This window comes from Natator depressus, chromosome 7 (assembly GCF_965152275.1).
Source record: "Natator depressus isolate rNatDep1 chromosome 7, rNatDep2.hap1, whole genome shotgun sequence".
Taxonomy (NCBI): Eukaryota; Metazoa; Chordata; order Testudines; family Cheloniidae; genus Natator; species Natator depressus.
In genome coordinates this window covers 63,528,132-63,542,628 of record NC_134240.1, presented here as the reverse complement: position 1 = coordinate 63,542,628, position 14,497 = coordinate 63,528,132, and the positions used below count along the sequence as shown (strand labels likewise).

General features: G+C 40.7%; 1 protein-coding gene across 10 annotated transcripts in view; it reads left to right on the top strand.

Moving 5' to 3' along the window:
• The window catches only part of KCNMA1 (potassium calcium-activated channel subfamily M alpha 1), an 844,585-nt gene that overhangs the window by 761,036 nt on the left and 69,052 nt on the right, over positions 1-14,497 (top strand). For all 10 annotated transcript variants that reach the window (XM_074958656.1, XM_074958655.1, XM_074958652.1 and 7 more), the window contains 3 exons: positions 5,101-5,224; positions 9,809-10,033; positions 13,197-13,389. In XM_074958656.1, coding sequence (XP_074814757.1) covers positions 5,101-5,224; positions 9,809-10,033; positions 13,197-13,389 — 542 coding nt within the window. The remainder of the gene's footprint in view (positions 1-5,100; positions 5,225-9,808; positions 10,034-13,196; positions 13,390-14,497) is intronic.

Genomic DNA, 14,497 nt, shown 5'->3' with positions numbered 1-14,497 from the left:
GCCATTGTTGTTAGAGTTTACCAAGGTAACTTTTACTTTCTGCCAATTTCTGTTCTCTGATGATCACATACAAGTCCCATGAGAGTTGTACAATGGTATTGGCTGGCATATGTTAGCCATTTGTTAATAAATGGTAATATTAGACTTTAAGACAATTACTCTCCATTTATTATATCCTGTCATTATTTTTCCTATTGGGCCTCTCATTATCACAGCTTGAAAAGGTTAAATTAGAGAAACAAAGTGCTGAGCATGGTGTAAATAAGTGCATTTGTAGTTACAGAATTATAAACTGACCAAAAGCTTCATTAACACAGAGTTAAGGTTGACCAGAATTGCCTTATACCTCTCAGAATGTTGAATGTACTTGTACTTAAACCAGTGAAAACCAGAAAACAGCAAGTTAAGATGCACACCAGCCCCACCCCACAACCCTAACTCTGCCCCATGGAGCTGGCAAGATCCACAGGAGATATACTGTAAGTATGTTTCAGCCAGGACAGCCCTAAAATAAAGCAGACATGAGGAATGGCTGAGTAAATGGGCCATTTTATATGACAGGTTGTGGGCCACAGAATCATATTCATTCATTTGTCTGCATGAGTTCCAATTGCCCTTCACTGTGTTACGGGTAGCAGTATTGACCTGGTGAAAGGATTACTAGGAGCTGGTCACCACAGCTCACATCACCAGATGAGGAGAGGTGCAGGTGCACCCAGAAGTCATGGACCCCTTGTGGCTGGGCTGAGTTATATGAGTTGTGCACATGAAGGAGCATGACGGTCTGTTCTTGACGTGGGGATTTGTAGCAGTCTGATAGCAATCATGATAGTGCACTGGAGATCAGAGGAAGTGCAGCTGATGTTCCTGAGAGAATCCTTAGGACAAGGGCCATAAAGTGGTAATCTAGCAGCTCTGGATTGATTTGTATATAGTAGGTGAAGTGGTTGAATACAGGCCAGGTACAGCCAGGTGAAGTATGCCCTAAATGCAATTTTTGCCATAGAACACAGTGTGACAGGTTCTCCTATTGTACTCACATGCTGTGTCCCTGCACTATCCCATATCATCTGGAAGGATAGAATGCTACAGTGTTTGTCACGGGTGGGCTGGGATATCATTCAAAGAGAGGAGAGTTAAGGTTGCGGGATGACGCTGGTATATACTTTAACTCTATATATCCTGGTTTTAAGAGGTCTGAGAATAGGTGCATTTGATGTTCTGGAAGCAGGAACTGGTGGTCAACCTCAGCTCTGCAGTAACCAAGTTTTTGGGTTACGAATTTCCCTTGTTTTTTGAGGAGGTGGTTGTAGTCAAGGGGCACCTATGGAGGGGCATGTGGAGGCTTCCTGGGAACACCTCACTGACACTCAACTACTAGCTTTGCCTTTGTCCTAACTCCTCCAGGCCCTCAGTGTGGGAGGGAGGCTCCGTACTCCATTTCAGGGGCTAGGGTAGGGGAAGGAGCTCTGCACAACCTTCCACATCATGAGAGATTTGCAAAGGAATTAAGTGGTTCATTTGTCTCCATGGGTTGTTCTGAAATGAATCAGAACACCCCGTGAAGATTAATTCAACCTGACACAATCAGTCTGAGAGTTGTGAACTGACCCATTCATCTCAATGGGTGTTCTTCCCCCTGTTGTGGATTACTAGTTTTCAAGACAATCTCACTATGCACATGGCTTTTAGAGCAATTTGAATATTAAAAGCAGCTCCTTGTTTGGGAAGAGGGCTGTATCTGATTACAAGGAAGGGGTCCTTCACCATGGCTAGGGACCCTAAGTGCTATAGTAATACGAACAATAAATAATGGTGTAATACCCAATCAGAGAGCAAAAACAAAACCACATGCCTTAATTGCCCAGTTAGACACCACAAATAGCAAAAGACCTACTCTAAGTCAACAGCTTATTTGCTGAAATATATTTACATAAGGTTTTAATCAAACAATTATCAATAACAGATAAATCCATTAAAATCCAAGTCTGTTCGCACATAATTCACAAACAGAAAAAGGGGCTACATTCCTCAATTAAATTGTTTACCATGAGTAATTCATTAAGCTCTAGTTGTAAGTTTCTATCACCAACTCACATGGATGCTCTTGTATGAGGCAAGGCCCTAGCTCAGCAAAGCACTTAAGTAAGCACTGAACTGAAAGCACCTGCTTAAGTGGTTTACTGAATCAAGGCTGAAAACAGTTAAACCACAGAACAAACTTTTATCGTGCAGTCACCTGATTTTATTAAAGGATTCCTCCCGACTTCGGGCATTGCTGCGAATGAGGCAGGGACAGTTCTACAAATGTTGAATAAAAGCTGAAGAGGGCTATCTAGCCCCAGACCTGAAAACAAATAAGAAAAATTAATTGGAAAATAAAATGGAGTAATTTTTAGCAACCATTTTACTATTGTTTCTTAGTGAGTATGAAGAGAAATTTATACATCACATCATTAATGTACCTAATTATTTGAAAGAAACCATATTAAGTGGGGGCTAGAAGGAGATTGGATTAGTGACTTCTGCTTTCAGGTCAGTGATGTGCTAGAAAGGGCTCATGGGGAATCACTTGTTACAATTCCACAATGAATGTGAAGAAAGGCTTGGGAGATTTCCTAACCGATGATAACGTCTTTCCCACTATGGACACTGTTAAACCCTCTGCAATAGAGATGACTTATCATTGGAATTCTTAAAAATACCTCTGAAGACCCAATGCTTTGCCTTTGCAAAGGACCCAGTGGAACCAAATGTCAGGTATTAAAAAATTCTTTGCCAAGCAGGGTGCTCCCTGGGCTGGTATTCACCCCACTCACCCTCTTACCAATTGCACAAGTGCTGGGGCTTTCAATATATTTAGTATTTCCATCTACAAAATCTCAGGATTGTTGTGCTCCTCTTGGACAAAATGCAGATTACAAAGCCCGGAATGAGGTGCAAGATGGCTGGGGACAAAGCACCATCAATTGAAGGGCTCTAGCTGTGGTACAAACTTCCAGAAGAAATTAGATGAATCCACAGTCTGACCACCTTTAGGAAATTCTGCACAACATTCCTACTTGATACAGCTTTTACGCCATAATAAGAATGGCACTCTCAGGATCAACCACCCTTTTCTAACCCCACATTCTCCTCTCTCCCCTATCCCAAAAGTGAGACCCTACCCGAAGCAGAGCTTCCTATAACCTGAAAGGGAGCAGAGCCAGTATCCATAAAGATCAGTAGGGACATCCCTGCTGCCAATCTGATTAACATGGAAAGCACTCCTCAGATATTACGGTGCTGAGTACAAAACCATACACATGAGTAATGTTTTTTCAGGAGAGGTTCACTAACTACATGTGTATTTGTCACATGTTAAACTACTTCCCTCCTTGGGAGAGAGCATGGAAGTACTTTGTTTTAAATGGGGTAACCAAATGAGTAGATTCTCCAGTCCCGCTCACACACACTGTGGGTTTGTGCCTGTGAAGTGAATAGGAATATTGCAATGGACTTCAGTGGGAGCATGATCAGGCACTCTAAGCATTATGTGTTATCCCTGTTATGTTGGACTGATAGCTGCCAAAGTGGGCAAGTTTTATAGAAGCCATCTTCAGGCACCTATTTGTGAGCATGTTTAGCATAGTATCACATTATGCTGATTGTGCAATTCAGGGAGAGTTAACCTGTGCATATACAGAGGCAGAATTTTGCCAGTATAGACTATTCTAGAGGCAGAGCCTTACCGTATTCTGTTGGTTCAAAGAAATTAAAAACCGGGTTAAATTTTCAAATATGGTCTCCTATGTAAGAAGCTGCCAAATAATAATAATGTGTGTGTATCTATGTCCTGCACAAAACACGCAGTCATGTGCATGGAACAATATTTCTGAGCACATTTAGCTCATTTCCTTGGCATGTCAGTGCAGGCTTTGTGTGTGCAACAAATATGCAGGCCCCCTTTTTTTTTTCCCCCAAGGGCACAGCTTGGACAACTACATTTGAATATCAGGCCTTTGAGTAGGTGTCTTTTTTCACATTACAAATTTATTCCTCTGTGAAATGAAAACTCATTCCTGGAGCTTCATGACAGAAAGTTCTGTGCAAAATTGTGTGGAACATGGGGGCTTTGTCAGACAAAACTCTGTCCCCTGTTTGGTTTTATGTTCAGTTCCCCCTGCATCTTGTAGTGGCTATACTGATTCTAATGATGCCATATCATGCTGACTAAGACTTCTTTTATTTAGCATCTTGTTGTGTCTTTGCTAGCTCACTTACCCTCTTCCCTCAATAATTGTTTTTCAGCAAATAAATTAATGAAGTGTGTGTTTGTGTATATTTGAGTATGCAAGTGCATACACAATTATATTTGTCGGAGGGCAGTTAATTAAAATGTCTCTTATTTGTGTCTCCTTTGAGAAGCCCTGGGTTTTAAAATCCTGCTGCAGAAACACTTAGAAGGTTACCACAGATACAGTTGTCACAGAAAATGGACACTGTTGTTTAGTATTAAAATCATGTATTCCAGATGTGGGCATTTGTTAGTCAGTCTACTCTAAAATGACATACTGCTGAATCTTTAAAGGGCTTCAGTTTGGGAAAGCAAAATATGATTGGGCAAATTGCTAAAATATTTAAAGTGCAGCCTGTTAAAGCTTTTACTGTGAAGAGCATCACGTCAGAAGTTGTATGTGGTAAAAGCAAGTAATTGGCTTTCCATACTTCTGCCAGTCAGTCAGCATGGGGCTCTATTCCGATCCCTTCTATTTCATTGCAGATGCTAATAGCAACTCTTTTGATATTATTTTTTGGAGGGATGGGAACGGGAAGAAAGAATATTTATGGACATGAATGTGACAGACCTTTTTAAAATCAACTGAAAAGCTTATTGAAAATCTTCCAGGTCCCAACCCAACATTTAAAAACTTTTTTTCTTATATTATTAGCTTTTTTCCCCTAAGGCAGGTGTGTTGAAAACATCTGTTTAAATGTAAATAAATTTCATTTTTGACTTTTATCCCTGTTTGGATATAGCTCTTGGGATATTTTCCCATCCATAATTCATAACGTTTTCCATTTACATCATCTGTGACTTGTTTTTTTTTTCCCCCCCAGGCATGACCCCTTGTTAATTCCCGGCAATGAGCAGATTGACAACATGGATGCCAGTGTGAAAAAATATGACTCCACGGGGATGTTTCATTGGTGTCCAGGAAAGGACATTGAAAAGGTCATTTTGGTGGGTGCCTTAAAAGAATGTCCAACAAAGTTCTATCCAAAGAGAGCCCATTTAGACAATAGGAATGTCAGATGTTTAATGGGTTACCATAGTTATCTATATCGTTTTAAAAACCATTGTACTGAAATCAGAAATGCAATATGGATGGATTTTGAGCCATCATTCTGGCAAACCCTGGTCGGTATACAAGCTTATAACACTTCACTGAAAATTGGCCCCAAATCCTGAGACTACATTTTCATATGGGTTAATGGGACTACTCAGAAGCTTAAAATTATACATGTACTTCAGATCTTTGTAGGATCAGAGCTATGGTGAACATTCACCATGTACCATTCATCTCTTTGAAACAAGGTTCTAATGCCTTATTCCTTATTAGTCAATGAGAATTTTGCCCTATTTAAATTTATTGCTTGGTTCTCAACATGTTAAAGCACTCAAACAAGCTTGAGTAAATGGTACTGCTATTCTACCCATCTACCATAGTGATTTGGGTCTAGTGTGTATTCATTTCATTTGTTAAAGTGGGAGGGCCATCAAACTGACTCAAGTAATTAGAAGGCCTATCACAATCTGTTACATTCAGTGAAAGTTTGTGCTGTTTGTGTTCATGTACTCATACCTAAGAGTAACAAGTAACTCACTCCAGATCTCAAACACAAAACTGATGATCTATGAAATGAGCTCCCTGGTGGATCTTCACTTTGTCGCAGTTTATAAAGCTTTTCTTGAGATCGCTGTCTTCGTTTTCCCTATGCTATTGCGTGGTGTAACCAATAATGGTGACAGCCCTGGTTTTTTCTAACGATCGGGGCGTAAAAGGTTGTTTCCCGTGCTCCTCCGGGGCTATAATAACCGTGACATTGTTTGGAACTGCAATCTTGGCATTTAAACAATCAATAAACTAGTCAATTCCAGTGACTAAATTGTTAGCCAGAGTTTGGTCTGAACATTTAAAATTAATATTCATTCCAGGGTGTTCAGTAGGCCATGAGGGGCCAACCTTACTGTCCATTACTTCATAACAGAGAGGGATCACTATACATTGCTTTATAACAGAGGGAGACAGAGATCAGCTGTAATATTTTAAATATTTTTAACAGGTCAGTCAGGAATGACCTTAACATGTTCTTCTACTGTGAAAAGTGTTTCTATAAAATGGCATTGTGGGGTTTCCTCATTTATTATCTCTTCTTGAGGCCATATCAATTTTTCTCCGCTTGCAAGTAAATAGATGTGGGGTTTTTTCCTCTTAACTGTCTGCTTGGTAAACTCAACCTGGGATCTACAAGTTTGGCTGAGTTATTTCTTGTTCCATGCATCATCACCAGTGGTAAAGATCCTGCGAGCAAAAGGCTGCCCTCACTTACACCTGCCACAAATTATGTCTATACACACATCAGTGCAACCTTACTGCATGAGTGCAAGTGAGGGCATAATCTGAAGATGATGGGGTTGTTTAGAGTGTCCTATAATTGGAAGTTGTTTAAACAATTGTGCTGATGATGCCTGAACCAGAAAAGAACTCACTTCTCTGCCCCAGAGCTGTGTTGGCTGTGCAGGGCTGACAGAAGTATAAGGCAGTGTGTCCCTAAAGAAAGCAGACAGGACTTTGAACCTACATAGGGATTAGGTTTGTCAAGTGGAAAGGTGCCATTTTTGCATACTTACCTTTCAGACAAGAACCATGGTTTGGGTTCAGTCTTGTAAGGGCCTGATTCAGCAAAGCACTTAAGCACATGCATGGGACTACTCATGAGCTTCAAGTTAAGTGCATGCTTAAATGTTTTGCAGTATCAAAGCCAAGGTGCTCAGCATCTTGCAGGATCGAGTCCTTCAATATTTTTAGTGTGAAAGCTCCATTCTGCTCTCAGTTACATGAAAACTAATGGAGTTGCAGCAGTGCAACTGAAAGCAGAATATGGGGATTTTTTTAAACTGACGAGAAACCTTTTGGCCAAAACTGCTCCATAGGGAGTTCCTCTGCAGCATATTCAACATTTGCATTCCATGTAGTCTGTGAAAAGAATAAACAGCAGAGAGCCACAGCTTAGTGAAAACCTTTACTCTGTAGGTTAACAAAAATAAAAAATTACTATGTGCTGGCTTCAATAAATGTGCTACTTTGAACATAAGAACAACCAAACTGAGTCAGATTCATGGTCTATCTAGTCCATCCTATCTTCCGACAGTGGACAGTATCGGAGGCTTCAGAGGGAAAAAACAGAACACACCAGAACAGTTTATTGAGTGATCCATCCCCTGTTGTCCACTCCCAGCTTCTGACAGTCAGAGGTTTAAGGACACCCAGAGCATGGGGTTGCATCCCTGACCATCTTGGCTAATAACCATTGATGGGCCAATACTCCATTAAATGTTTTTATTCATTGATTCTTCACCCTGTTCTCTGTTTTATTCATCGATTCTTCACAACCCGTAGCTAAGTTTTGTTGAATATCCACCTCACTGGCATCATAATTTTGATGCACATAGGATGATTTCCATTAGTGGAATGCAACAGCACCAAGACTAGATCCAGATGTAAAAGTCATCATCAACTAATGACTTTACTTAATGTTCATCTCAGTGTGTGAGCTGCCTTCAAGACTGACTGGGATTACAGCACAAATTTAACCACTGTCATTGAGATAAGCAGATAATTCTGAACACCATTTAGATGTGCTTCTTTAGATTCTTCCTTTCATCCCCTCAGTTGCTCTTGTCAATGAAAAGTCACCATTAGTCAAGTTCTTGCATCATGGCTATTTCTAACTTCCAGAAGAACCCTCTGGGGCTTTTGGTATCCGGTAGTTTAGGTAAATCCGGTATCCGGTTTTGGTAAACTAAAACAGCACAGAGATTTCTCCAATTTACACTAAGGATGGTGCTGGTGGCAGCTTGTCCAAGGACATAGGCAAGGTCTTTGAGTCCTCCCCTGAGCTGCAGCAAGCACGGCTCAGTCACAGTCTTAGATCCTGGACTACAGTCTTAAAACATTTACACACACAAAAAAAATCTATAAATCTACAAGAACAGCTCAAAACATTTGTGGCCTGAGTCTCATTTACACGAAGGCTCCTTACATTGCTGGGTAAAAGGATGTGTAAAAGGCTGAAAATTCCATTAGGTCAGACCCACCAACACTGCTATGAAATGGCAGTGAGCTGGAAAAGCATTCTGGGTTTTGACATTCTCATTTTGCTACAGAAGCTTTAGAACCAGTCCTGGCAGTCCAAGAAAAACACTTTGGACCAGAGAATATTTTACTTATGCCAGCTATAAGCTTTGGAATTTTGGAATTTCGAAAACTCTGGGTGTGGACATATAGAATCCTTTTCTATATGCTTTTGTAGCCAGAGTTGTTGGAAGTGTTTCCCCACATCTAGGGGCATCTGATCCTGCTTTCACACCGGTGTCCGTCAGGAGTTACTGCATTAAAGTCAGTGGAGTCAGAGTGATGTAAGTATAACCAATGAGAGAAGAGACTCAGACCTTTAGCCTCCAGGCCTTATTGTGTTTGAGTTGTGGTTTGTTTCCCACACTCCCTCCATTTATACCTTCATTCTACAGTTGTGGACACATTATCCCGAACATAGTAACTTTATTCTTTTTCAGGTAGACCACTTTTTGCTTCTTAACCGGTTGTATTTTACAATTCACAACTATTCTTTTTACTCCTCGTACTAGAACATAAAGCTTTGCTGTGCTAGAGCAGTGCAGATTTGAATACCAAAGTTAAGCCATCCGTATCCCGAACAGGCCCCTTCGCACCAAAATGAGAGTGGCAGAAAGATACATTCTTCCATGCTTCTCATTAGGTTAGAACCTCCCTCATCTCCCCCTCCCCGTCTGCCTTTTCGCTTAGTTTTTAATCACTAGTTCACCATACAGTGTAGTGCCCTGAACTCTTTGAAATAAATCCATCATCAAATGCATGATGGGGGAAATTCAGCCCTCAGTTAAATCCAGAGTAAATCCTGAGTGACTCCAAGCAGTAGAGTGCTACAGGTTTATACCAACATATTTGCCCAGAATTTGATCATATATGTCTGCATTATACTGTCTGGGCTTGTCTACCCTTAAAATGCTACAGCAGCATAGCTTTAGTGTAAGCACTGTCTATGCCAATTGGAGAGGTTCTCTCGTTGGCGTAGGTAATCCACTTCTGTGAGCGGCAGTAGCTAGCTTGATGGAAGAATTCTTCCATTGACCTAGCGCTTTTTACATGGGGACTTAGGTCAGCTTAACTATGCGACTCAGGGATGTGGCATAGTTTACATTGGCATAGTACATCTTTGACCGATGTAGTTAAACCGACCTAATTTTCAAGTGCAGACCAGGCCTCTGCCTGTGAACTGCAAGCTTCTGGTGGCAAGGACCATGTCTCCCTCTGTCTATATAGCACTGACCACACTCCATGCAAAATAAATAATAAATATAATAATGAATTACTAATGTCATCCTGCTTCACTGTGCATGAATGATATTTACAGGAAAGTACTTTTTTTTTTTGTTTCGAATTCAGTTTATGATTTATGCTTCTTTTTGCTTTATCTCCCCCTTCCCTTATTGTTTTTCTTCCAGACCCGGAGTGAAGCAGCGATGACAGTTTTAAGTGGTCATGTGGTCGTTTGCATATTTGGGGATGCTAAGTCTGCATTGATTGGAGTAAGAAATCTAGTGATGCCATTACGAGCCAGCAACTTTCACTACCATGAACTCAAGCACATTGTGTTTGTGGGTTCACTTGAATATCTGAAAAGGGAATGGGAGACGCTGCATAACTTCCCCAAGGTTTCAATCTTGCCTGTAAGTCCAAAGCCAAAATATTCATACTTTTTTTTTTTTTTTTTTTTACTGAAAGTCACCAACTGGACAGATTCATATTGACTTTAATCATAGGCTTTTACTTTTGTCTGTTTATAGGCCTCAGGACTTAGCCCTTCCCCTTTACTATATCTATGAAAACTGAGCCCTGAGAGACCTTATTAGAAGAAATTTGCAGCAGTGTTCAGTCCCTTGTCAAGGATGAATTTCAGCTGCTATCAAATGTATTAGCTGCGTTATCTATTGAACATTCACTCTAGTGCCCTGCGTGTAGCCTGTTCTGATGTTGTGATTTTTCTGACAGAATGACAGTACTTACTTATGACATTATTTATGCCTGAAAAACCTTTGAAAACAATTTTTATTATTTGTCTATCTATAACTGTAAAGGCTTGATACATGCTGGCCTGCTAGCTCTCTTGTATATAAGAGAATGATCATAGCATTTTCATTAAGAGCCCTTCCTTTTAAAAGGGTTCACAGTTTGGTTGTAAGCATTTACTAAACAAAATGGGTGAAATCCTGGTCCCTTTAATAATAATAGCAAAACAGCCTTGACTTCAGTGGTGTCAAGATTTCATCCTCTGAGTCCAAAATTCAAAGGGCCTGATTCTCCACACACTCATATCATCATTCACACTTGTGCAGTGAGTGCAGAATGCTACCTCCAGTGTAAGTGAATGATTGATTCCAGTTTGGTATGGCTTTATACCCATGGGTGTAAATTACTTCACAAAGTACAAGTAGTGGAGGCTCAGGCCCTTGGTCAGGTAGCAGAAGTAATGCTCTGTGCTTTACAAAAGTTCAGTAAAGCAAGCTTGGCTGTTCTATTGTTTCAGCTTTTGGAATTCTTTAATCCTTACTTACCAGAATAGAAAAGTAGAATAGAAGTTTAGCATTTCTTAGCATTTTTTTTTTAACTAACAAAAATGCAAAGCCCAGAAGCTCACAGAGACCAGTGATAAATTTAGCCTAATGTGTGTAGGGATGACAGCATTTATTGAATGGAAGGGCAGCTTTGTCCAATATATGCTGCAATTCGTGGTTACTCCAAAGCTAAGATTTGTTTTTAATCTTTGTTTCTGTTCTGCAATTGCTGTACAGCGACATGGCATAGTTCTGTATTTAGTGCCTCACAAATGGCTTCAAGATCAAATTTTTCCTGTGAAAGATTTTTTTGCCAGCCCTGCAAATTCAGCCTGACATCTGAAAGTCAAGCCTCTTACCAGTAATAAAGATTCAGCAATCAGAACTTAGATGATAATATTCTTGATGATGTGTGAGAGAGCAGAATCCAGCTGTTGCTAAAGACCTATCCAATGTGAAATGTTATTTTTGTTAATAAAATAAGGAGATATTGTAAGGTTTTGATCCTTAGATCAAAAGGCTCAAATTTGACTCCCTTGCACATATGCTTTGATTCAGTTTTAAATTACGTGATTACACTCTACTTTTTTTCTATGGGTCCACTGCCTCATTTAGTATGAAGGATGGACACACCTTGGGCAGAATTAACGTTGCATGAAAACTTTAAATCTGGCATTTCCTAACTTTTGAGTGCCTGACTTTGCAGCCTAAATAACGTTCTTTCAATGTACGTGCGGGAGGGGAAGTGGTATGAATAAAGGACTGCAGCATTAGGCCCATGTTCTTGTGTGAAAGCTCAGATAGTTGGCTTTGTGCCTGAAACTAGTATAGACACAAATATTGAATTGGTTTTACTTTACAAGCTACCTGGAGTTGTGCACTGGGCTGTGCCTTGGGCTCTGCAAACTAGGGCACCATGCTTTCCACCAGGCTTAAAATTTAGTCATCTTGGTTCTCTTAGAAGATGCTGTGGCTATAATCTGCAGCAGGTTGCTGCTGATCAGCCTGCCTTGGAGAACCACCTCCCTTTGGGGGATGTTGGTGAGGGATTTGGGAGGAGATTTTCAAGGGCACAAACAGGAGTTGGGTTCCTAAGTCCTATTGATTTTGAATGGAGTTGGGGCTCCTAACTGCCCTTTGTTCCATTCAAAATCTTCTTTTTGAAAATGCTTCATTTTCAGCAGCTATCATTCTTCCTGATTGTTCACCGTGAATGAACATGAGGTGAGGGGTTGGGGTCTTGTCACTCAGTGTTTAAGGAAGTTGGGGCTGGGCTCTGGATACCCAGGGACACAACTCAGACAAAGGGAATATTTAGTGTCTCCATCAGCATTAGGGTCTGTGAGTACCAATCTGTGGAAGCTGACTGACTGAGCTGTCTCTGGCACACATATAAACCCACTATTTATTGCACAGGGTTCTGAGTACTGCCCCTGGTACCTAGACATAATATATTTTGCCTTAAATAGTCCATATCTTAAGTTTCAGAGTAAATATTGTCTTGTGTATAATATGTAGCAGGTTAAGTGTTGTATCTTGGTTGCCTTAGTTATGAAAAAAAAAACCCCACTAACTACCACAACATTTCATTTTAAATACTGCATTCTCTGAAGGTAATTGTAGCTCCAGGAAATATTATATGAATTGTGCCCATTTACTTAACATCCTGTTTCTGTTTCAAAGGGTTTAATCACATAAGTTTAAATATCAGTGTGTTTTGTTGTTAGAGGCACCAAAAACATACACTGGAAAGGATTAACCTTTCTTGTGTATTGCTCCAGGTAGTAAGCATTTTAGAAAAATAGCTTCATCTTGATTGCAGTTAGAATGTGTAGGACACACAAGGCTTTCCTGTTTAAATTGTTATTTTTTTGCCCAAGACCTGTATGACCTGGTATTAGATAAACAGACATTTAGAACACACCCCTTGTTATGTTCGGAAAGCCAGAGGTTGCCACATGACAGTGACTTAAATCAAGACAATTTCAAGTCACAGATGAGATGCAGAATGCTGGCATTATTCCTATTTCTTGTTTGTTAGTAATAGCTTGACTGAGTATTGAGACTGAACCTAAAATGCTGCCATCAGCACCAACTACCCTTTAGATTAGCACACATCTCCTATTCCCTGGCACATAGTTAGACCAGCTTAATGTCAGAGCATAAAAAAGATACTTGTTAAATAATTTCCCAAAGCTCCTTCTCAATCTTTAATTTGTTTTTCTTTTTTCCCTTCTCGCTCTCCCCCACCCTCTTTTTTTTTTTCACGATGCCGAAGGGTACGCCATTAAGTCGGGCTGATTTAAGGGCTGTCAACATCAACCTCTGCGACATGTGCGTTATCCTGTCAGCCAATCAGAATAATATTGATGATGCTTCGCTGCAGGACAAGGAATGCATCTTGGCGTCACTCAACATCAAATCTATGCAGTTTGATGACAGCATTGGGGTCTTGCAGGCTAATTCCCAAGGTAAGGACTGCCCTATAATACTTCTCTGCCATGCCTACAGGGGACAGGACCTGGCAGGAAGAATATCCCTCACTCAGTAATTCAAAGAACCTTACATCAGCTTGCTTGACAGTTAAACCTGCTGATTGGTATGATGGCTTTTAAAGGGACAGTCACATAGTTTCCCTGCTGTATCACAAAGGAAATCTGGAGCAGTGGGGAATGAATGAACCAAGATTTTAATTTTTAAATGTGTTGCTCTTTCCTTTTTTTCCCTTTAATCGTTGATTGCTAAATCCACATGATTCTGTGTGTTCTAGTTCCACCAAATAAAGTTGCATTTTTACACACGACATAGCCAGAGATGGCTTATCTTCACTCTGGATGCAAAGTGGCATGATGGTAAATGCTGGCCCACAGGTTTTTCGCTGTGTACGCCAGACGGCAGCCAAAAAATAGCCAAATGCCACGCAACAAAAAAGAAAAGGAAAAGAAAGATAATTTAAACAGAGGTTTCTTTACATTTTCTGTGCTTTCTTGCTCAAAAAGCCCCCCAGAATTAACTCAAAACTGATTTCTGCCCTTGGATTGGCAAGCACAGCTCCTATAAAGGCATGGAACAAATCCTACAGTCTTCACTGAAGTCTACAGGCCTGATTCATAAGTACCCCAAGGCCATTTTACACCAACTATGCTTGTAAGCAGCCCTAAGACACCCTATCTAATACCATCAGTGTAGATTCAGCCATCTTTAGTCCCTGCAGAAGTGCAGGCAAGAGTGGCCTCCGTTAAGCCTTTTAAAACGATGCAGTGCGTTATCCCTGCAGAACCAGCCCGACTGTACTGGCTGGGGCAGAAGGGTGGTGCTATGGCCCATGCTCTCCTTCCCTCCTGTAAGCACCAACCTTGTGCAGTACTTACCCTCGAGGTACACGAGAACTGAGATTAAGACTCGTTCGTGCCTAGAGAGCGTGGCTGGAAGGAAGGCCTCTTGTGACCTCTCCTTGCTGCTCTGTACAGTTTAGCACAAAATCCGTACTTGGGTTGAACTGTCACTGAAGTTAATGCAGTTAAGCCTGAGCAAGGAGTGCAGGATTAGGCCCTGTAGGAGTTCCCCTCAAGAGCCAAA